Source organism: Salvelinus sp. IW2-2015, linkage group LG33 (assembly GCF_002910315.2).
Source record: "Salvelinus sp. IW2-2015 linkage group LG33, ASM291031v2, whole genome shotgun sequence".
NCBI classification, from domain to species: domain Eukaryota; kingdom Metazoa; phylum Chordata; class Actinopteri; order Salmoniformes; family Salmonidae; genus Salvelinus; species Salvelinus sp. IW2-2015.
The window spans coordinates 14,244,653-14,267,936 of NC_036872.1; the positions used below are offsets into that span (position 1 = coordinate 14,244,653).

General features: G+C 44.6%; 1 protein-coding gene across 1 annotated transcript in view; it reads left to right on the plus strand.

The window, feature by feature from the left end:
- The first annotated feature begins 510 nt into the window (after positions 1-510).
- The window catches only part of LOC111958059 (RIMS-binding protein 2), a 36,854-nt gene continuing 14,080 nt past the window's right edge, over positions 511-23,284 (plus strand). The window contains exons 1-14 of the mRNA XM_070436927.1: positions 511-596; positions 3,682-3,804; positions 6,117-6,221; positions 7,254-7,304; positions 7,842-7,862; positions 9,666-9,876; positions 10,622-10,776; positions 11,409-11,488; positions 11,984-12,093; positions 12,368-13,615; positions 19,358-19,509; positions 19,803-20,450; positions 21,052-21,186; positions 21,533-21,691. Coding sequence (XP_070293028.1) covers positions 6,120-6,221; positions 7,254-7,304; positions 7,842-7,862; positions 9,666-9,876; positions 10,622-10,776; positions 11,409-11,488; positions 11,984-12,093; positions 12,368-13,615; positions 19,358-19,509; positions 19,803-20,450; positions 21,052-21,186; positions 21,533-21,691 — 3,072 coding nt within the window. The 5' untranslated portion in view covers positions 511-596; positions 3,682-3,804; positions 6,117-6,119. The remainder of the gene's footprint in view (positions 597-3,681; positions 3,805-6,116; positions 6,222-7,253; positions 7,305-7,841; positions 7,863-9,665; positions 9,877-10,621; positions 10,777-11,408; positions 11,489-11,983; positions 12,094-12,367; positions 13,616-19,357; positions 19,510-19,802; positions 20,451-21,051; positions 21,187-21,532; positions 21,692-23,284) is intronic.

The following is a 23,284-nucleotide window of genomic DNA, read 5'->3' on the forward strand; positions in this document are numbered from 1 at the left end:
CTCCTCACATACAGGTGTGCCAAGCTTGTAGCGTCATACCCTAGAAAACTCTAGGCTGTAATCGCTGCCAAAGGTGCTTCAACAAAGTACTGAGTAAAGGGTCTGAATTCCTATGTAAGTGTGTTATTTCTGTTTTTTATTTGGTATAAATTTGCTAAAAACTTGTTTTTGCTTTGTCATTACAGGGTATTAATGAGGAAAAAATAACGAGTTAAACAATTTTAGAATAAGGCTGTAACGTTTAAAAAAAAAAAAAAAAAAAGTCAAGGGGTCTGAATACTTCCCGAATGCACCATATAAATGTTGTTTTTTGATGCCGGCATCTTGTTACTTTAGTCATGCTTTCTATCACAGATGAGCAACCCGCATTTGGATGAATGCAGCACCTATGGCTGTAACATGTCTGCTCTATTGAGTGCAGTTGCAGCATTACCTTACTCAGGAGCTCCTCTCCTCAGGTCTTAACACTGTTCACTATCTGTTCTATGTCGTCCCTCTCTCTCCAGGAGAATGAGCTTCAAGATGTTCTCCAGGAGAAGAAGCACTTGAGTCTCCACTTGTTCAACAATAGCCAGAACACAGTCCAATATGAACAGGTAGGTAGTGTAGAAGAGAGAGCCACACTGAGCTGCTGTGGATTATGACTGCACAATTAAACCCTTCCCTTATCTGCACACACCGTCTTAGGGGTTTACTCCATTTTCACTCTCCATTTTCACTCTGCCCTTCCTCTCTCTCTCTCTCTCTACTGTTATATACACTGAACAAAAATATAACCGCAACATGTAAAGTGGTGGTCCCATTTTTCGTGAGCTGAAATCAAATGTGCCATACGCACAAAAAGATTATTGTAGTCAAATTTTGTGCACAAATTTGTTTACGTCCCTGTTAGTGAGTGTTTCTCCTTTGCCAACATAATCCATCCACCTGACAGGTATGGCACATCAGGAAGCTGATTAAACAGCATGATCATTATACAGGTGCACCTTCTGCTGGAGACAAAGGGCACTCTAAAATGTGCAGCTTTGTGACACAACAGTGCCACAGATGTTTCAAGTTGAGGTGACGTGCAATTGGCATGCTTACTTTCTTTACCATAAGCCGCCTCCAATGTTATTTTAGCAAATTTGGCAGTACGTCCAATCAGTACTTCCAATCATCACAACCGCAGCTCACGTGTAACCATGCCAACCTAGGACCTCCACATCCGGCTTCTTCACCTGCAAGCCCAGCCACCTGGAAAGCTGATGAAAATGAGGAGTATTTATGTCTGTAATAAAGCCATTTTGTGGTGAAAACTCATTATTTTTGGCTGGACCTGGCTCCCAAGCTGGTGGCCCTATGCCCTCCCAGGCCCACCCATGGCTGTGCCCCTGCCCAGTCATGTGAAATCCATAGATTAGGGCATAATGAATTTATTTAAATTGACTGAATTCCTTATATGAACTGTATCTCAGAAAAATCATTGAAATTGTTGCATGTTGCATTTATATTTTTGTTCAGTATAGATGAAGGTGTATCTTTTTTTATTAATTTTTTCACCTTTATTTAACCAGGTAGGCCAGTTGAGATTTACCATTTCTCATTTACAACTGCGACCTGGCCAAGATAAAGCAAAGCAGTGCGACACAAACAACAACACAGAGTTACACATAGAATATATACAAATGTACAGTCAATAACACAATATAAAAAAATCTATATACAGTGTGTGCAAATGAGGTAAGATTAGGGAGGTAAGGCAATAAATAGGCCATAGTAGCGAAGTAATTACTATTTAGCAATTAACACTGGAGTGATAGGTGTGCAGAAGTTGAATGTGCAAGTCGAGATACTGGGGTGCAAAGGAGCAAAAAACATTTAGCTGCTCTGACAGCTGATGCTTAAAGTTAGTGAGGGAGATATAAGTCTCCAACTTCAGTGATTTTTGCAATTCGTTCCAGTCATTGGCAGCAGAGAACTGGAAGGAAAGGCAGCCAAAGGAGGAGTTGGCTTTGGGGGTGACCAGTGAAATATCCCTGCTGGAGCGCGTGCTATGGGTGGGTGCTGCTCTGCTGACCAGTGAACTGAGATAAGGCGGGGCTTTTAAAGGAAAAATCCACTCTAACTTTTTCAAGTTTTCAAGATATTGGACTTTCAAGAAGCAAAGTGACACATGCAAAATGCATCATCATTATGATGTGGCAAGTAAAACTTCCTATATCTTGAAAACAAGACTGCTGACATGCAAAACATTTTGGGACTGTATCAACAGTGGACTAATGAGAAAAAAAAATTGAGTGGATTTTTCCTGTAAGCGCAGTGCTGCTGTTGAAGCTGCTAGTGTCTCCAGCCTCATCTGGATCATGGGGCGGGAGGTAGCCTAGTGGTTAGAATATTGGACTAGTAACCGAAAGGTTGCAAGATCGAATCCCTGAGCTGACAAGGTAAAAACCTGTCGTTCTGCCCCTGAACAAGGCAGTTAACCCACTGTACCTAGGCCGTCATTGAAAATAAGAATTTGTTCTTAACTGACTTGCCAAGTTAAATAAAGGTAAAAATAATTAAATGGCTAGGACTCTGAGCCTCTGATTGTATTATCACCTTCCTGTTGGCACCTCACACCTCACAGGCCTTCCTTCCTGCCCAGCTGATAACACCAAGACAAGGGAGATCATCAGATCACGCTAGGAAGTATTAAACCTGATTGGCAGGTAGCGGCTGGGAGTCAAGGGAGTTCAGGTTATTAATGTCTTATCAGGACACTGGGTTCTCAAACAAGTCAGCCATCTGCCAGTGTTATCACTGAGGCTGATATGAGAGTAGCACTTTGCTAGCTGCATGGGTGGATATTAGACCCCTTGCCACACCTGCACACCTGCCACATCTCTGAGTGGACGAATGAGGAGGGGCGGAGCACGGTAACAACACGGTTCCTCCCTCATTATTCAGTTATGGATGCACTGAGGAAAGGAGATCAGCTCCACTAGTCACCAATAACTTTTTTTGAGAAAATGCACATTATCAGGGGAGAAGACAGCTTCACTGCTGTCTGGTGTGAGTCACAGTATAAATGGTGTGATTGTATGGCAGCCACCCCTTTTCTAATTGTATTTTACAGTAGCAGTAGCTATAGTAGTACATTAGAAACTTCCTAGTGGGCACATACGTCAGTTCAACGTCTAGTTTTGATTTACATTTGGTTGTCAACTAAAGTGAATTCAACGTGAAATCAACAAGAAATATCACAATCTCATTGGATTTAGGTTAAAAGTTGGGTGAAATAAATACGGAATTCCTTGACGTTGATAAAAAAAAAATCAAATACAATCAGTTTTCCATGTTGATTCAACGTCACTACGTTTAATTTATTGGTTAAAATGTTGATTCAACCCATTTTTGCCCAGTGGGTTGATTCATTCAACTCTGTTTCGTTGTTGGACAACAACTGAGCAAATGCATAAATACAGTAGTTGATCCCAGACCCAGTTCGATGCTACAGTACACATCTATGACAGTGAGAACATGTTGTTCTGTTACTCCCCCATTATTATACTGTAGCTGTCAACCAGCCAGCCCTCCTGTCCGCCCATTAAGCACTCCGGCCTGTACCCTGATATCTCCTCCCTTAGAGCAGAGGTGTACGTGTGTGTGTTCTGTTTGTCTCACTGTGGTTCCCCGTGTTGTGTTCGGTGTGATCAGGTGAAGTCAGAGTATGCGCAGCTCAAAGAGACCCTTGGTGCTGTGACTCAGGAGAGAGATTCAGCCCTGCGGGAGAAGACCCAGCTCCAAGGCAAACTGGAGAACCTAGAGCAGGTGCTAAAGGTGAGAGTCTGGAGACACACTGTAGATAACCTTACCTTTTGTCTACTGTATGTTTACTGTATGTCTGTGTACTCCTGTGAATAATGAGAAGCCGAGCCCAAGCTCAGGTTCCTTTACAGAGCCTGATTCTCTGCCAGCCTCTACCCTTTCACCACCATCACCTCTCTACCTTCCTCTCCTTTCTCTCTCTAATATCCCTGACCTGTCTGTTGCCTTCCAGTGCCGATGTGGGAGGAAGCTTGACCAGAAGCTGTGAAAGACTAGGAAGCTTGGAGCAGTCGGTCCTCCCATCTCTTACCCTGGCCCCACCCCCTACATCCCCTCTCTCCCTCCCCTCCATCCCCTCTCTCCCTCCCCTCCATCCCCTTCTCCCTCCCCTCCATCCCTCTTCCCTGCTAGATTGATCAGGTATCACTGCTATGCCCATCTGTATGGGGAGCAGCCCACTGTAGCCCCATTTTGAATGCTTTTCTCCACCGCAGTAGCCATGCTAGCTCACCTTATTTCTCTGGGCTGCTTTTCTATGACACGAATGGGCACCTGGCTAGGACCAGTCCAGCGCACTGTGGAATGTGGATGTGCATGAGGCGAGTCTATTGGTTCAGTGGGTATGTGGGACCAGGGGGGTTAGAGAGCTGGGGTAGAGATCACTGTTCATGATGGCAATGAAATGAAAGTAAACTAGGGGATAGATGGGTTGTTCCACGAAATAAGTGCCTTTTGCATCCCTTTGATATTTTAAGTAGAAATTGTGCAGCCATATTGAATTTTAAAAGCCTGTTAAATTAAATGAAGTGCCCCTTTAATATAGACCACATGGAGAATTTAATAAAGCAGATTTTTTATGTGAATAAAGACTTGCTAAAGTGCCAAAATGCATCATTTTGACATGTCCCTCTGTGCACTCTGACTTCCAGGATGATCTTAACTCCATAATGTCTCCAAGTTTTCACCATTATTTTAAAGCCCTAGTTATTTTTGTTGCTTTGACAAATTCCTTTCTGAAGATTATTTGTTTCATAAATGTAAATAAACTATCCCTCATTTTAAAGTGAACTCTGTTATGTGAACTGAACTCTCATTTGAATATGGTGAAACTATTTTACTATTTTAAATCTTTAAAAAAACAAAAACATTGAACATCTAATAGTCAAATCATAGAGTAAAGGAGGTGATCTGGTTCTAATCTTTTTTGCCCATTTTCTGGTGTTTTGTGGTGGAAAACTAAGTGGGTCAAGCATAACACGTTACCCATAGATAGACAGGCTAGAATGTTTTTCCAAAACCTGTCTTCAATTGCCCCTCCCTGAGGTACACAACAAGCTTCCATTTCCCCTGTCGCAAGAGGATTTGTGGCTGATTTAATAGGAAATCATCAACCCTGATGCTTTATTTGGCATTTAATAGGTACTAAGTCTTTTATCATTTTAAATGTAACCTCTTTAGATGAGAACATGTTTTTATTAAGTTGAACATGTGCCCTTTGTGACAGAATGTTAAAATTAAGTGAAATCAAACTTTTTTTTACCCATCTCAAAAGGCACCGAATTGGTGGAATGACCCAGATGTATATCGGACGGCATGAAATGTCCTTTGCTTTCTCCCCTCTAACAACTCTGGAACTCTGATTCTTTACATTTAAATGAAAGCAATAAGATGATTGGATGGCACTTTGACATAATGGTTGAGGAAGGCCTTGCATTTAGCCTTTGTTTTGTATGGCTTCTTTTGTTAATGATGACCACGGACAAGTGAGCACGCCTTGGAGTTTGCGCACCCTTTTCTTGTAACTTAAAACCCTGTATTGATCATGCAAACACATCATTGCTTAGGACAGCTCTTCTGTAGTGACATCACACACAGGTATTGTTACCCAAAGGGTGCAGCAAACTGAGAACAGTTGATTGATGATTGGTTGATCATGCACAGCAAAGCTTCTCCAGTTCTCGTCCTTAAACTCTGTTCCAACATACTGTACATTCTAGTATGGATTTGGAAGTTAATATCCAGGATTTGGGTGGTACACCTTAACTTGATCTCTAATTTAGATAATTTGATACAAACTGTAAATTGACATTTGTTATTGACATTGGTCACATTGGTGTTTTGACAGGCTAACATCTGCCTGAAGTGTGTAAGACTTGGAGGTCCAGTAAAATGTCAACAAGCTCATTATTTGTAAAGCATAAGCCAGGAGTTTCTTGAGGACAGAGGACTGGAGACTTGTGGTATGTAATCCTGATGTCAAGGGTTTTTAGTTCTACTAACAGCAGCCCTTTCTATGCCCCTCCCCCCACGCCCTCCTCGGACAGCATATGCGCGAGGCTGCAGAGCGGAGGCAGCAGCTAGAGTTGGAGCATGAGCAAGCCTTGGCTGTACTCAATGCAAAGCAGCAGGAAATTGACCTTCTGCAGAAGGTAAGGCACACCAGGTCACCATGCCATTGCTAGTTGCACAGGGAGGGGGGTGACCCATCTTGTTAGCCCAGTGCTGGGTCAGAGGTCAAAGAGCTTTGTGTTGAGCACTACTACAGTTAGAGGTTCCTCTTAAATCCCCTCCTTCAGATGTCTGTCCGAGAGAGTCCTGGAACCAAGTAACTCAGTAACAGGCTCTTACTCTGCTATGGGGAGCAGATTAGCACAGTGAAAACTTAGATCAGACTTGACGTTTTTTGGTGGTTTGCTAAAAGGCTGGCCCAGATGATTTGATGTTTTGCCTGCCTCCTCTGAGCAGAGGAGCTGACGTCAAGCAAGCGCAGCAATTACAGGAGAGTGTGAACGTGATAGGAAGTGTCATATAAACACCTCATCTGGAATCGTCAGCCCCTTTCGCGCGCTCTCTTGCTCTCTCTCTCGCTCTCTCTCGCTCTCTCTGTGTATGTGTCTTGCCGTTTGTGCTGCTTATTTTCAAGTTGGCCATAAATATGCATGCAGTCTCTGTTTTCTCTCAAGGAGCAAAATGAGCTCATTACAGCGTTCTCTTTCTATAGACACTGGCTACTTTCTGCATTCGCTATACAATTAATTGCCTGCGAAGTGGATTCATGAAATTGTAAAGTGTGCAGATGTTCTCCTATTCATGTGGAACGTTAGTTTCTCAACAGATGTTCCCAGTCACATGAAGTACACTAGCATGCATTATTGTATGTTGTATTATACAGTACAATGGGTTTATATCACACAAAGATGAATCATCTAGAATAGCCCTGCAGTCTAGTTTTAGGAGAGCACTACAGATGTATATTGAAGATACATTATGAATAGTTTGTTATAATGGTTTGAATGTTTACACACCATTGTTGTCATAAATGGCCTTTGTAACAGCTCAAACAGTGTCTTCCAACTTGAGTGTTTTTCAGTGCTGTCCAGCCAGGTCCCAGTTGTCCAGTTGTAGAGCTAATTTGTTGTGTGTGTGCGGAATGGAATGCCTCCCCATGTTATGTTTTACAGGCTCAGGTTGAGGCTAAGAAGGAGCATGAGGGCGCCGTCCATCTGTTAGAGGTGAGTGTCAGGGCACTGGGGGGTGACGGGAGGTTGGCTGGCTGTGTTGTCATGTGTGTGTGTGTGTGTGTCTGACATTTTCTACTCCTCTCAACTCTACTAGCTCAGTGTGTGAGACCATGTGCACTCTGTTGACGGTTGTGAATGTGGCATGCAGACCACAGGCCAGATGGAATAACAGATTCTTGCCCATTTTCACGTGATAACTTTATTGTGATGATTTGAAGTCTATAACGTATACCCATGTGACTAGCAAGTGCAAAATAAGAACATGACAGTGCTTTTGATATGACAAATTAGCTATTGTATTTTGTAAATGTGTATGCAGTATATTCAAACAGTATATCCACATGCTGTATATCGTTATTGATCATTATATTATTTTATATTTGTGATTTATTGTTAATAATGAATTATTTTGCATGAGTGCTACTGAAAATCTTCTGTTTTGATTTCAAGGTGTGTGTGAGTGTTCATGTGGAATTGTGCTTAATTTCTTTTCACTGTTTTATTGGTGTGTGTTTTATGCATATACAGAACCACTTGGACAGCATGCAGGTATTTCAGAATAGTTTCTATTTACTTGATATTTTAATCTCTGCCTGTACACTAATCAGGGGTATATCCCCCCTTTTCTTTGGCTCTCTGGAAGTAAATGTTAATGGAATGACAGTTTAGAATTGAAAGTGGTAATGATTTGGGATTAAATTGCTTGTGATATTTTATGCATAAGTCAAACCAAGGTGGCAGTCCATCAAGAGGTCATGCTGATTTTGATGGGAGATATTTGCTTTAGATTTATTTTCATTTTAAAACATGAGATTCAAGAGCTGAACAATGTCATATACTGGACGTGAAACAATGGCCAGTCATTTATTCATTGAGGTTTTTCTGCAGTGTTGTTGTATCAGTGCAGACAGAATTTTTTTCCAGTTCTTAAATGTTTGCTTATCAAAGGCAAGGCTGTCCTTTCCATACAGTGATGACTCATACTCGCCTCCTCCATTCAGCTTGACATCAAAGCATGTGCAAGCATCCACACTCCACTTGGCTCGTAGCCCGCGCTGCTTACCGGACAGACGCTGGGGATATGGGTTGTCACAGGACAGAGCAGGACAGAAGGTCTGGCTTTGACACAGGAGAGGCTCTTATCATCCCTAACTTTAGTTATGGCTTCATTCTAATGTCTGAGGGGATTCTGCTTAGATCCTGGCATAATGGGAACCATTTATATTATGAGGACGTTCTAACATTCTGATTTGACAAAAATAAGCAGACTTCCAGACATAAAGAGGGAAAGACCAATTTGATCCTATCATCCTGCTCTGACGAGTTCATTCTGGTTGATGTTGCATGCAGTGTGTTTCACTAGGCTGCTACAGTACTGGTCATACACACCCAGGGGAGGGCTTTGAGATGGTGATAGGCTAACCACCCTCTGTGCTAATGCACAAACCCATTGAATCATATGCAGCGATTGCAAAGGTCACTCCTCTAATAGCATATTCACGCGCTGGCAAACAATAACTTGTCTGTATGAAAGTCAGAGCTGAACAAAACGCCACAGACATTGTGCATTAGGCATCACTTTGCTTTGGGGAGTGCATGCAGGAAATGACATGGTAACTTTAGCAACACTCTCAGGGTGGTCTGATGAAGGGGCTGATTTGGGTTTATGTGAAGAGGGGTTGTCTGTCTACATTTGATGGTTAACACTCAACACTTACCCCTGCCCAAGAGAAGATCATGAGCTGGGCACATCTGGGGTTTCTGCTAGGCCTGCCCATGATCCCACTGCACTGTGGTCTCCTATCAATGGGCCGGTGTGTGGTTGCAGACAGTATTTCACTGTAGAAAGCCAAGGATTTGACTGCATGGTTCTATGATGTTTTGAATTGCTCTTGCCCCTCTTTTGTCAGCTTCGTAACTCATGATGACTCTTGCCTTTATTTTACTATCTCTGTGCAATGAAGTTGAGGAGCATTCCCCGCGCTTTGAACACAGTGCAGTTTTTGGTATGCATACTTCCTCTTAGCAAGAGGCTGCTCTATAGAATAATGTGCATTAACTGTAGTCCTGCATGTGATCTGCTTACTGTCACTAGTTTAGGTGTTTATGACTGGACTGTATTTTGCCTGATAGGAACTTTAAGACGTCAAATCCCTTTTCTCTGTAAGGAATGAAACCCACGTTTTTAAAGTCCAATATCTCATCCTACCTCATGTTGTTTGTGTGTGTATTTAGACAAGTATACCGATTTTTCTCCTTCTCTCACTTTCTTTCCTTCTGTTACTTTCTCTTTTGTCTCTCTCTACCTCTTTTTCCCTCTTTCTTTCTCTCTAACTCGCTCGCTGTCTCCAGGCAAAAGTCAGAGAGCTGGAGGAGAAATGTCGGACACAGAGTGAGCAGTTCAACCTCCTGTCCAAAGAGCTGGAGAAGTTCCGGCTACAGACTGGAAAGTTTGATATCCTTGGCAGTGGCACCGATCCCTTAACAGCCCGTGAAACCCCCGGATCTCCCAACAAATCCCTCTCCCAGCTCCTCAACGGGCTGGCTGCCCCCACAGTGAAAGGTTCGAGGAATCCCAGAAGAACTTTGTTTTAGCTTGCCTGTGTACTGTACGTCATAGACCACAGCCCATAGACAACAATATAACCGTTATTTCAGTTATCTGTGAGCTGTATGTGAGAGGTTTGAACGGTTGAATCAGACAGTGGGAGCAGTAGAGCAAAACAACTACATTTTAAATAAACAATCCAGTGTTATGAGGATGGAAAGAGAAACGTGCAGCTGCTACTGAAATTGGAGATCTGAAATGCAACGCTTGTGACGTACATGGATGAGCATAGAGCAAGTAATGAAATAATCAATCATGATACTGTGTGACATAGCCTTTACCAAAGCTTGGCAACTGCTTGTTGTTAACTTAAATAACTAAATACATGCCAATACTACTGACCTTTACGTTGGGCCGGTGCCTGGGATCTGACTGATTACATAAGGATCTGTATTTTCGACCATGTTTTTTATGACACTAATTATGATTCATATTTCTCTAATTGTTAATGGGTTGTATCCTGTAGTTTCTTGCAATGTTATATGGTATCATGTATTACATGTGTAGGTATCTTATCAAATGAAGTATGGATGATGAATGGTGATGATGACAAATTACCATCACATGATGAAAAGGAGAGCTAATAGTGATATATAGCACTCCATTTTGGACATTACTATTACTACTCACAGATAGAAGTATGATTTTAGCAGGCGCAGTCATGTGTCAGATCGGAGCTGTTCCTTTGTTTTGCCCCCAGGCAATGAGAGTCCGCTGAGCAGATCTGTGATCTCTGAGTTCATCCGACCGCACCAGATCAGTGGGGACAAGCCGGAGCTCCTGTCTGTAAAGCCAACATTCCTCACCCGCAGCAGTAGCCGAGCTGGGAGCTCCCAACAGGCCCTCCTCACCGAGGTGGGCCCTACTAGGTCCCCTACGAACAGCGTCCATCTGCATGTCCCTCCCTCCGCTCATTCGAAGTCAAACTAACCACTCATTCAGTGTCATTCCATGTTAAGCCTCTGACATGAAATATACTGTTCTTGAAATAGGAGAGTGCATGGATGGCCCTGCTTGTATAGGCCTAATGTGGATGGACCTAAATAGTTTGCTTGCTCTTTCAAACGACTCCTCTGAAGATGGTAAAGAATGTATTACACTAATGTTACAGAATTACAGCATTTATTACATGTTTGCAAAATTGCTTCCTGTTATGAAAGTGTAAGCTGAAGTCCCACTCCGGTCGAGAGGCAGGACTGAGAAAGTGAGGCAGAGAGGATGGGGTGTGAAATGGCCGATCTGTTTACTTTTACTTTCCTCTGCTGGGAGGATTGGCAGGTTTACACAGTGTTTAAAGGAGAAGATTATAGTCTCTGCTATCATGAAAGGCCAAATCAGTCTCACTGATTTCCACAATAGAGAGCATAACATGTATTTAAATTGCATAAGGAAAACCTAGGGTCATCCTAAGAAAATAATATGAAAAGTGGGGGAAAAAATCTATTATATTTGGCTGTTACATCTCTCAAGGTTTGCTCTCTCAACAGATGGACAAAGAACTAAGCTCAACGACTAGGACCAAGAAGAGGTTCACAGGCAAGGTCCGTCTGTGCATCGCCCGGTACAGGTGAGAGGAGGGAGCTGCTTTGAGATGCCTTACACTACTGTGTCATATAAAAATGCATCCCTGCACAGCCCATTTCAACAGTGTGTCCCACTGAGGTTTGAGCTCACCCCTTAATAATGATGCCGTGCTCTGCTCTCACCAAAGAAAATTAACTGGCAGCAGAAAAAAATGGAATCCCCCAGAACAAAGGCAAATACATTAATGAAACCCAGTGCTGTTCACCCACGCTGCTTCTCTCTTTTAGTATGTTGGAAAATGTTATATTTTGCATTTGTTTTTTAATGCAGCTTTCAGCAATTCCCCTTTCACAGAGTCACATACGGGTACTGCAGGGTTTGTGGCAAAAATTAAGACTGTGCTTGGATTTGAACCTGAATTCTTCATCTAGCTTGAGATAATTAGCCTGAGATATTTCCACTTGTGTTGGGTTCAGAGGAGCAACACAGTGAGTTCATCAGTTTGACTCTATTGACCTCTGCTCTTTATTTCCCCTAGTTATAACCCCTGTAATGGGCCCAATGAGCATCCTGAGGCAGAGCTCCCCCTGGTGGCAGGGAAGTACCTCTACGTGTACGGCACCATGGATGATGACGGCTTCTATGAAGGTCTGATATCTCACTCTATTTTACCCTCTCCTGGTTAGAAACCAATCCACATGATTTAAAAATAATAAGAATAATTTCAGAACAGAATGATGTTGCTAAGAGACGGCATGGATTATGGTATGTATGTACTGTAAGGGCATTAGATGAGACGAGGATTAGGCAGTTGTGGATCAATCAGTGCTAATATGGCTTTTACGATTGTTATCTCCTCTTCACTGTACTGTGAGTGTTGTTGTCAATACTACTTACTGCTCTTTCTCTTTCTGTTCCTCAGGAGAGCTGCTGGATGGACAGCAGGGCCTCGTCCCTTCCAACTTTGTGGACTTTGTTAAGGATGAGGAGATGCCCTCTGCTCAGCACAGGGACGGGGCCAAAGAGTCAGGCTACCTCAGTAGTAACCACAGCAGCCTGGGCTCCACAGGGCTGGGCAGCATGTGCCTGAGCAGCATCAGCAGCCTGCTGTCTGACAGTAAACTGGACCTGGAGACCAGCCTAGAGAGAAATATGGAGAGAAACCTGGGGAGCAACCTCAGTTCCACTTTGGGTTCCACTCACTGTTCCACTCTTGGCAGCCACATGGGTTCCACTCACGGTTCCACTCTGGGCAGCCACATGGGTTCCACTCTGGGCAGCCACATGGGTTCCACTCTGGGCAGCCACATGGGTTCCACTCTGGGTTCCACTCACGGTTCCACTCTGGGTTCCACTCACGGTTCCACTCTGGGTTCCACTCACGGTTCCACTCTAGGCTACCACATGGGTTCCACTCTGGGTTCCACTCTGGGTTCCAGTCACGGTTCCAGTCACGGTTCCACTGGCCTGGGTTCCAGTCTGAGCAGCACTCTGACTAGCCTGGGCAGCAGCAGCCTGGGCATGGACTTTCTGGGCTCCATGGGTTCCTGCAGTAACGGGACGGGGACCCTGGATGTCAGCATTGACGAGATTGGTGAAAACATCGTGCCTTACCCTCGCCGCATCAATCTGATCAAACAGCTGGCCAAGAGTGTGATCGTGTGCTGGGACCCACCGGTGGTGCCGCCCGGCTGGGGCTCCATCAGTGGCTACAACGTCCTGGTGGACAAGGAGGTGAGGATGAGCGTGCCTTTTGGAGGCAGGACAAAGTCGCTCATTGAAAAGCTCAACCTGGCCACCAACACCTACCGCATCTCGGTGCAGAGCATCACGGAGCAAGGCCCGTCTGACGAGCTACGCTGCACTCTGCTGGTGGGGAGGGACGTGGTGGTGGCTCCTTACTACCTGAGGGTGGACAACATCACACAGACCTCTGCTGAGCTCTCCTGGCAGCCTAGCAACAGCAACTACAGCCACACCATCTTCCTGAATGAGGCTGAGTATGACATGGTGAAGGCAGGGGCCTACAAGTACCAGTTCTTCCAACTGAAGCCCATGACCGTTTACAAGGTGAAGGCTGTGGCGCGGACACACCAGATGCCTTGGCAGCTGCCCTTGGAGCACAGGGACAAGAGGGAGATCTCTGTGGAGTTCTGCACCCAGCCTGCAGGTCAGCCCTCCTACTACCTCTCCCCCATCATTAAAACCCAAACTTAGTTATTAGGTGACATTTTGCATAATTGTAAGAATTGCTTGGTGTAATGGATAGGTGTGTTGATGGATCGGTCTGCTTTCATGTCTCCAAAAGAGGTGTACTCAGCATAACTGGCCTGGTTGTTTGTCTCTTCACGGGGTATTGAGGAGGCTGTGCAAGTGTAGCTAGTTCCTGCTGCTTCTGCTACCTTTTGTATATCCAGCCTGCACAGCCATATACTTTCACTGTGTTCTCCTGCTCTCAAAACCATTTCTGTCTGGAAAGCATCTGGCAATGTAGGGTAAACACAGCAATCTATTTACTTTAGCTCTGACAAGCTTTGAGGCCATTATATTTACAGCCTTGTACCTGACAGACATCAAAAGGCTCGCTTTCATATTTCTGTCACTTTTTTTGATTGCCCTCAAGGATTTGTATGCGCTGGCTTTGATAAGAGATGCACATGCTAAAGATGGAGGGAAAAACAACGTGTGATGAATAGACGTCCAGGAAGCGTTTGCCGCAGGAGGCTGCATATCATCAGTGGACTAGAGAGAAAAATGATTCGGGAGGGAAACTCTAGATGCCTAATGGGTGTAAATAGTGTGTTCTGTAGCTCTATGGGATTGGTCCCCTGAGACCCCCCTCTTGCTGAGAGAGAAGGACTCTTCCTGCTAGGCTTTCAATTTATAAGAAAATCACTTTACAACCACCTAAAAAGAACACTACCAATGATTTCCCTCTGTCTGGACTTTAGTAATCAATCCTACTAAAAAATGACTGAGTGTGTCTAAAATACTGATCAACTAAAGAACAAGCTTGACTTATTGAGCTGACTTATTGTACTGTCCAGCCATGCTGTGTGTGAGGGAGTTGGTTAGGTAGAGGAGGATACGGTGTGAGGGAGGGGACAGGACAGGAGGGACAGCTGTACTAGGAGCTGTGTGTGTGTGAAGACAGCTGCAGCAGGGAGCGGGGCTTATTGCCTGTGAACACAGTGTGCCTTCACCTCACAATGTGATGGTGGTGCTTGATAAGATAAAGACAACATTTGAGAGGCTTTCAATTACTGGGAATTGATCGTGTTCCTGAGGATAAAGTCACCAGTTACATGATCCACTTTGTGCTCTCTGCCGTGACATAAGGTATTACAGTCCTCTCTCCGTTGATGTATTTGATGCCACCGTCCCACCTTTGTCTCTATGTTCAGCCATTTCCATTGTAATACTGGAGCATGGAACCTGTTAGAATCAATAATAATGTCTGTCCACAGTGTGACCGGGTGTGAGCTCATCACATGGTCCGTTAAACTCATTGAACTCAGAGAGTCACCTGGAGCAGACTCTCAGCATCAGCCTCTAACACTAGTGTCTAGGAGGTTGGTTCTATACATGGAATTGTTCTCTTCAAAAGTACTCAGTGTGTTGACTTTTGTTACGCTGTTGTATTTGAGTATAATGCATGTTGAGTTCTAACCAGGACCACTGCTTAACCAGAGATGGTTAGAAATAAGTGGATGTATCATGCAATCTAAATGTCATACAAGGGTTATTCATCTTAGTTGTTTTTCTCTGCATGAATGTACATAGATGGATGGGCTACACTGACAGGATGTAAATGCACATTTGAGCTCTCACCGACACTCATGATTTATAATAGTCATAGTTTAATGACTAAAATAGCTGAATGCTCAGAATGTCTACTGCTAAGTTCTCTTCAGAAAGGGGTGTACAACGTAGGTATATATCTTATGACACTAATCTAGTGGAGAGATGTGATTTAAGATTAACGCACATTATCAGACTGTGCTCTTCACTGCTGTGCTCTTCACTGCTCTGCTCTGCACTTCACTGCTCTGCTCTGCTCATCGCTGCTCTGCACTGCTCTTCGCTGCTCTTCTCTGCTCTGCTCTTCTCTGCTCTGCCCTTTACTGCTCTGCTCTGCTCTTCACTGCTCTGCTCTGCTCTTTACTGCTCTGCTCTTCACTGCTCTACTCTGCCCTTTACTGCTCTGCTCTTCACTGCTCTCCCTTACTGCTCGCTCTTCCACTCTTCTCCACTTGCTCTTCCTTCACTGCTCTGCCTGCCCTTTACTGCTCTGCCTTCACTGCTCTACTATTCATTGCTCTGCTCTTCACTGCTCTGCTTTTCACGCTCTTGCCCTTTACTGCTCTGCTCTTTCACTGCTCTGCTCTGCCCTTTACTGCTCTGCCCTTCACTGCTCTACTATTCATTGCTCTGCTCTTCACTGCTCTGCTTTTCACTGCTCCCTTTACTGCTCTGCTCTTCACTGCTCTGCTCTTTACTGCTCTGCTCTTCACTGCTCTACTCTGCCCTTACTGCTCTGCCCTTCACTGCTCTACACTTCATTGCTCTGCTCTTCACTGCTCTGCTTTTCACTGCCCTTCACTACTCTGCTCTGCCCTTTACTGCTCTGCCCTTCACTGCTCTACTATTCATTGCTCTCTCTTCACTTCTCTGCTTTTCACTTCTCTGCCCTTTACTGCTCTGCTCTCACTGCTCTACTCTGCCCTTTACTGCTCTGCCCTTCACTGCTCTACTCTTCATGCTCTGCTCTTCACTCCTCTGCTTTTCACTGCCCTTCACTACTCTGCTCTGCCCTTCACTGCTCTGCCCTTCAAGTTCTGCTCTGCCCTTCAAGCTTCTGCTCTCGCCCTTCGACTGCTCTGCCCTTCAAGCTCTGCTCTGCCCTTTTCACTGCTCTCTGCCCTTCACTGCTCTGCACTTCACTGCTCTGCACGTCACTTGCTGCTCTGCACTGCTCTGCCCTTCACTGCTGCTGCTCTGCATTTCACTGCTCTGCACTTCACTGCTCTGCTCTGCAGCTGCTCGTCCTCTTGCATTTCATCTCGCACTTCACTGCTCTGCCCTTCACTGCTCTGCCCTTCACTGCTCTGCCCTTAACTGCTCTGCCCTTAACTGCTCTGCCCTTCACTGCTCTGCCCTTCACTGCTCTGCTATTCACTGCTCTGCTATTCACTGCTCTGCTCTGGGATAGATGGTACTGAATGGGCAGCTGACTACATCTGCTGCCTCTGTATGAGTGTGCGCGTGTGTGTGCATGCGTGTGCGCGCACGCGCATGTGTGTCAATGTCTGCGGGGCACTGTCAGCTCAGAACAGATGGGTCATGTTGGTTAGCACACAGCAGAGGCAGCAGAGGACTGTGAAAACCAACTTGACTTCTCTGAGGAATACACTATCAAAAGTTTGTGGACATCCTTTCAAATTAGTGGATTCGGCTAGTTCAGCCACACCCGTTGCTGACAGAGTTATACAGTCGAGCACACAGCCATGCAATCTCCATAGACAAATATTGACAGTAGAATGGCCGTACTGAAGCGCTCAGTGACTTTCAAAGTGACACCTTCCAACAAGTCAGTTCGTAAAATGTCTGCACTGCTAGAGCTACCCCGGTCAACTGTGCTGTTGTCAACGGCTCAGCCGCGAAGTGGTAGACGACACAAGCTCACAGAGCGGGACTGTCGAGTGCTGAAGCTTGTGGCGCCTAAAAATCATCTTTCCTCGGTTGCAACTCTCACTACCGAGTTACAAACTGCCTCTGGAAGCAATATCAACACAATAACTGTTCGTCGGGAGCTTCATGAAATGGGTTTCCATGACCGAGCAGCCGCACAGAAGCCTAAGATCACAATGCGCCAATGCCAAGCGTCGGCTGGAGTGGTGTAAAGCTCGTCGCCATTAGACTCTGGAGCAGTGGAAACTCGTTCTATGGACTGATGAATCACCCATCATCATCTGGTAGTCCGATGGACGAATCTGGGTTTGGCGGATGCCAGGAGAACGCTACCTCCCCAATGCATAGTGCCAACTGTAAAGTTTGGTGGAGGATTAATAATGGTCTGGGGCTGTTTTTTATGGTTCGGGCTAGGCCTCTTAATTACAGTGAAGGGATATCTTAACGCTGCAGCATACAATGACATTCTAGACGATTCTGTGCTTCCAACTTTGTGGCAAAAGTTTGGGTAGGGCCCCTTCCTGTGTCATCATGACAATGCCCCTGTGCACAAAGCAAGGTCCATAAAGAAATGGTTTGTCAAGATCAGTGTGGAAGAACTTGACTGGCCTGCACAGAGCCCTGACCTCAACCCCATCGAACACATTTGGGATTAATTGAAACGCAGACTGTGAGCCTGGCCAAATTGCCCAACAGTCCCTGCAGCAATGTTCCAACATCTAGTGCAAAGCCTTCCCAGAAAAGTGGAGGATGTTATAGCAGCAAACAGAAATGCAATGGTTCATTGGATCAGTCTAAAACTTTGCACATACACTGCTGCCGTCTAGTGGCTAAAATCGAAATTGCACCTTGGCTGGAATAATACATTATGGCCTTTCTCTTGCATTTCAAAGATTATGGTACAAAAGAAATACAAAAGAATGGTTGTTGTTTTTTCTTTGTATTATCTTTTACCAGATCTATTGTGTTATAGTCTCTTACATTCCTTTCACATTTCCACAAACTTCAAAGTGTTTCCTTTCAAATAGTACCAAGAATATGCATATCCTTGTTTCAGGGCCTGAGCTACGGGCAGTTAGATTTGGGTATGTCATTTTAGGCGAAAATTGAAAAAAAGGGGCAGATCCTTTAAAGGTTTTAATTGCTTTTTTAACTAACAACCCACACAGGTGTGGTTCCTAAGATGGCGCCAATAGATATGGCAGCTCTGCTTCTAGCTCCCAATGAACTTTGCAGTATTTCATTTTTTGTGTTATTTCTGTATTGCCGTGTTTCCTCCCAAGAGAATTCTCTTCGGTTATAGTCACAGTCATGTATATTCCCCCTCAAGCCGATACCACAATGACCCTCAAAGAACTACACTGGACTTTATGCAAACTGGAAACCACATGTCCTGAGGCCACATTTATTGTAGCTGGGGTTTTTAACAAAGCAAATTTGAGCAAAACGCTACCAAAGTTCTACTAACACATTTTACTGTAGTACTCGCTCTGGGAAAACATTGCTGCCCTCAGGACACCTACAGCACCCGATGTCACAGGAAGTTCAAAAAGATCATCAAGGATGTTCACCCCGCTGTCATCCAGAAGGCGAGATCAGTACAGGTGCATCAAAGCTGGGACCGAGAGACTGAAAAACAGCTTGTTTACATAAGGCTTTTCTCATCTCATATGTATATACTGTATTTTATTCTACTGTATTTTAGTCAATGCCACTCCGACATTGCTCAATCTAATATTTATATATTTCTTAATTCCATTATTTGACTTTTAGATTTGAGTGTATTGTTGTGAATTGTTAGATATTACTGCACTATTGGAGCTAGGAACATAAGCATTTCGCTACACCCTTAACAACAACTGCTAAATATGTGTGTGACCAATAAAATGTGATTTTATTTGTGGAAGCACCTGCTTTAATTAAATATACAGTGCTTTGTATCCCTCATTTGCTCGTGTTTCCATTATTTTGGCAATTACCTGTACATACAATACACATCATATTGTTTCCTAATTGCCTCATTACACACTTTCGTGGCTTAAATAATCAAATGAAACATTAACTATCAAGTACCTCTCAGGCATTGTATGGAATCGGGTCAAGATATTATTCTCCTTTAATGGAATATACTGACATCTCAGCTGATATTGTATTGTTTTTGAAGTGTTATAATGCACTGTGTTAAATCCTTAAACTCCTGTGTTTCTGCTGTCCTCCCTAGGTCCTCCCTTCCCTCCCCAGGAGGTGCAGGTCCAGTTGGGCCAGAACCCTGGGGTGCTGCAGGTACGATGGAAGCCCCCCCTCCTCACCCCCACTGGAACCTCCAACGGAGCCAACGTGATTGGCTATGCCGTGTGCACAAAGGGACAAAAGGTGCGTTTGAATGATGTATTATGCAGAACCTCATGTTCAACCCTGTGAAAGGGAGTGAATGTTGTAACCTCTAACCTTAAATGCTGTGAGTTGTGTGTAACACTCTACCGCCATCTTTTGGATGAAACAGTGATGTTCAGTCTATGGTTTCTGCAGGGCTTTTGTCATGCAGTGATTTGCAAACTGATGTTAACCAGGCTCCATTTTGCCTGAAATTATATATTATGTTTGTTACATAAAATATGTGTATTGAAGAGGTGTGTGTGTGTGGTCCCTGTCCTGTGTGTGTCCAGATAGCGGAGGTGATGTACCCTACGGCAGACTATGTGACAGTGGAGCTGAACAGGATCCAGTGTCTGGAGGCCAGGGAGGTCATTGTCAGGACGTTATCAGCAGAAGGAGAGTCTCAGGACTCGCCCGTGGCCACCATACCGCACAATATCCTGGGGCCTCCCCATCACTCACCCCACCATCGCCCCCCTGCACACCCCCATCCTATGCCCCAGCACCATCTGCCACACACACAAACACACCCGCCCTACCCCCAGACCTACCCCTTGTCACACCCCCAACCTCAGGTCCACCCTCAATCCCAGCCCTACACCCTGCCCCATGGTCAGCCCCTGCGCCACCCACCCCCTCACCCCCCCCCCCAACACCAGCCTTACCCCACATCTAAGCCCAAACTAGTAAGTGCCAGAGAGTCAGAAACCAAAGAGCATGAGGCAGGCCTGCTGCCTGGCCCGCCCTGGGAACGCTCCCTCTCGCCCCTCCCTCCTCCAATGTGTGGACACACTCTGGAGCCGCCCCACTTCCAGGGGCGACGTTCACCCTCTCCTCAGAGGATCCTGCCCCAGCCTCAGGGAGCCCCCATCCCCAACACCATCGCCAAGGCCATGGCCAGGGAAGCTGCACAGAGAGTGTTCGCTGAGAGTAACCGGGTAAGCAGCCACAGAGCCACTATACATACAGTATACTTAAGTAATAAGGCCCAAGGGGGTGTGGTATATAGCCAATATACAATGGCTAAGGGCTGTCCTTAGGCAAGTCGCAACGCAGAGCAGTAAAGTAGAGCAGTAAAAATACATGTTTTGTCATACCCGTGATATACGGCTGTCAGCCAATCAGCATTCAGGGCTCGAACCACCAAGTTTATAATTCAGATTGACCTATAGCATGATGATGTACAGCGCAAACAGAGCTTGATTTGTGTGCCAAGTGCCTTCGAGACTCTCAACACCACATGGTACTACTGAGTCAACACTATAGATAACTAATATCATGTATCATTGTGATGGTGTGATGCATCTGCAGCAGAGAAGGCTGGTGGGTGGAGCTATAGGAGGATGGGCTCATTGTAATGGCTGGAATGGAATAAATGGAATGTCGAACGTGGTTTCCATATGTTTGATGTGTTTGATACGTTCCATTTATCCCATTCCAGCCATTACAATGAGCCCGTCCTCCTATAGCACCTCAAACCAGCCTCCTCTGACCTGCAGCTATATGTAAGGTTTTCTTGTCTCTGTTTTCCTGTGTCAGATTGAGAAGAGGAACATCTTCAGTGAGCGGAGCATAAACTCTGATGAGGAGGAGGATGGTTATGACTCTCCCCACACCAGGAGGAGAGGGGCTTCTGTGGACGAGTTCCTCAGAGGCTCTGAACTGGGGAGACGGGTAATACAAAACAACAACCCTGTCACATGTTAAATACAGAATAACACACCCACTGGGCACAGACGTCAATTCAACGTGTATTCCACGTTGGTTCAATGTCATTTCATTGGAATGATGTGGAATCAATGTTTATTCAACCAGTGTGTGCCCAGTGGGCAGTTTGTTTCTCTCCCCATCATCACTCTGGAGACGTTCCTCCTGGCAAAAATGCATTCTATTCTATTCTGTGTAGAGTTAAAGTGATGTGGGACAAAGAAAAATGAATAAAACCTTATAAGTTTTAAAATAAGGTGTTACTTTAACCTCTCCATGTTAAAGCTGATCCCCCCCCCCCCCTTTCTCCCAGCACCACTACAGCCACAGTGAAGATTACCAGACAGAGAGCAGCCGCGGCTCAGACCTGTCTGACATCATGGAGGAGGACGAGGACGACCTGTACTCTGAGATGCAGCTGGAGGAGGGCCGCCTCGACGGTTCAGCATCAACTCTTCACAACACTCTCAAGGTACAGCACACACACATACCCATCTAGTGGGGGTCTGACCTGGAGCCGGAGAGTACGGAGGGGGGTTGGGTGAACGGGAGGGTCATCCATTTACCGTTGGCCCAGACTGCCTGGTCTCTTCACTGTCAGGCTTTAACATGCAGGCCCGCTGTGGCTTTGCCTGCTGAGTGGCTCCAGCCTTGTCTGAGCTGAACAGCACACTTGCATCAGCTTTATCATCCAAGTCTTAACTTACCCATCTGATGGCTGTAATACACACCCAGAAGAGTACTGTATGAAGAGTGATACCACAATATGGTTGTCTTACGAGATTGGTATTGATCGAACATGGAAATGTTGTTTTGGTCTCAATATGTATTGCATTTTAATGTACAGTTTACAGAATGTCCATATTTTTTCATCATTATTGTTCATGAATACTCTGTTACATCACTCTGATGTTTTAACAGACATATGTCAGTGGCCAAACCATTTACCTTATAAATGTACTGTACCATCAGCTAGAAGGGTCATCATGGTACATCGAATGACATAGGGGAATCTCATTTAAGTGAGTTAGGCTACTTAAATGGAATAATTCACGTTTGGTTTTTGTGTTCATCTCAAATGTTCTACTCTTTTGTGTTCAAGGTTTTTTTGGTTGTTGTGATGTGTAGATGTTACCTTGTGGATGCGTGGACCCCGTCTCCATTGAGTATGTTGAAGGGACACATGTGGATGTGTAGCCAGCAGTCATTGTGTACAGAGATCTACTGAAGGGACATTATTATAGTGAAAACAGGCCATTTCTACTGGCGTTGATCATAAATACCAAGTAAAGTCTTCAGATATATTCATTTGGAGTGTCAATGTATGAAAGGCTTCCAAAGAAACAAAACTGTTTTATATTCAGCTGTGAGTAGACTTTCAGTTGATAAGTGAGCCAGTTATGATGCCTTACAGTGTATGAGATCCGACCCTGTAATACTGTAACAGTAACTCAACAGAAAGTGCTGTTTAGGTCAGTATCAATAGATCGATACTGAATCTGCCTATGTTTCAGTATGACAGTACCTCACATATGTCATCCATCAGTATGTCTCATTGTCTGTGCAACAAAATGAATGTCCTGTATTATCATGTTTTTGTATTTATGTTCTTGAAATGGAGTAGATGTTCTGTGCAGTAGTTGCATTCAATAAGGGTCAAAAAAGCAGAAGCAAGCACAGCTGGATTTAGCAAATAGTCATTATTGAAAATCTAAATCTGGTCATAAGAAACAGGACCTCGGTCATGTCTGAAAATGTTAGACAGACTGAGATACTTTTAACATCTTTATTTTGTTATACAAGTGCTTTGCTCAGTTTGCTGCCTTATTCCTCTTGGTTAGTATATATATTTCTTATCCACTAGCCGCAGGGCTGTGCTTGGTGCAATGTGTTTTAAGGCTTTTCTTAATTAGTTCATTCACGTTATATGTTTACGTGAGTTTGTCACTTTTCATTATCTGTGAGGATTTCTCATATGGCAGATTTTTGCACCCTTTACTAATCTGTCCTGGCTACCGAAATCCTCTCCCAGACCCATCCTCAGTGTGGGCTGTCTATCACCCTT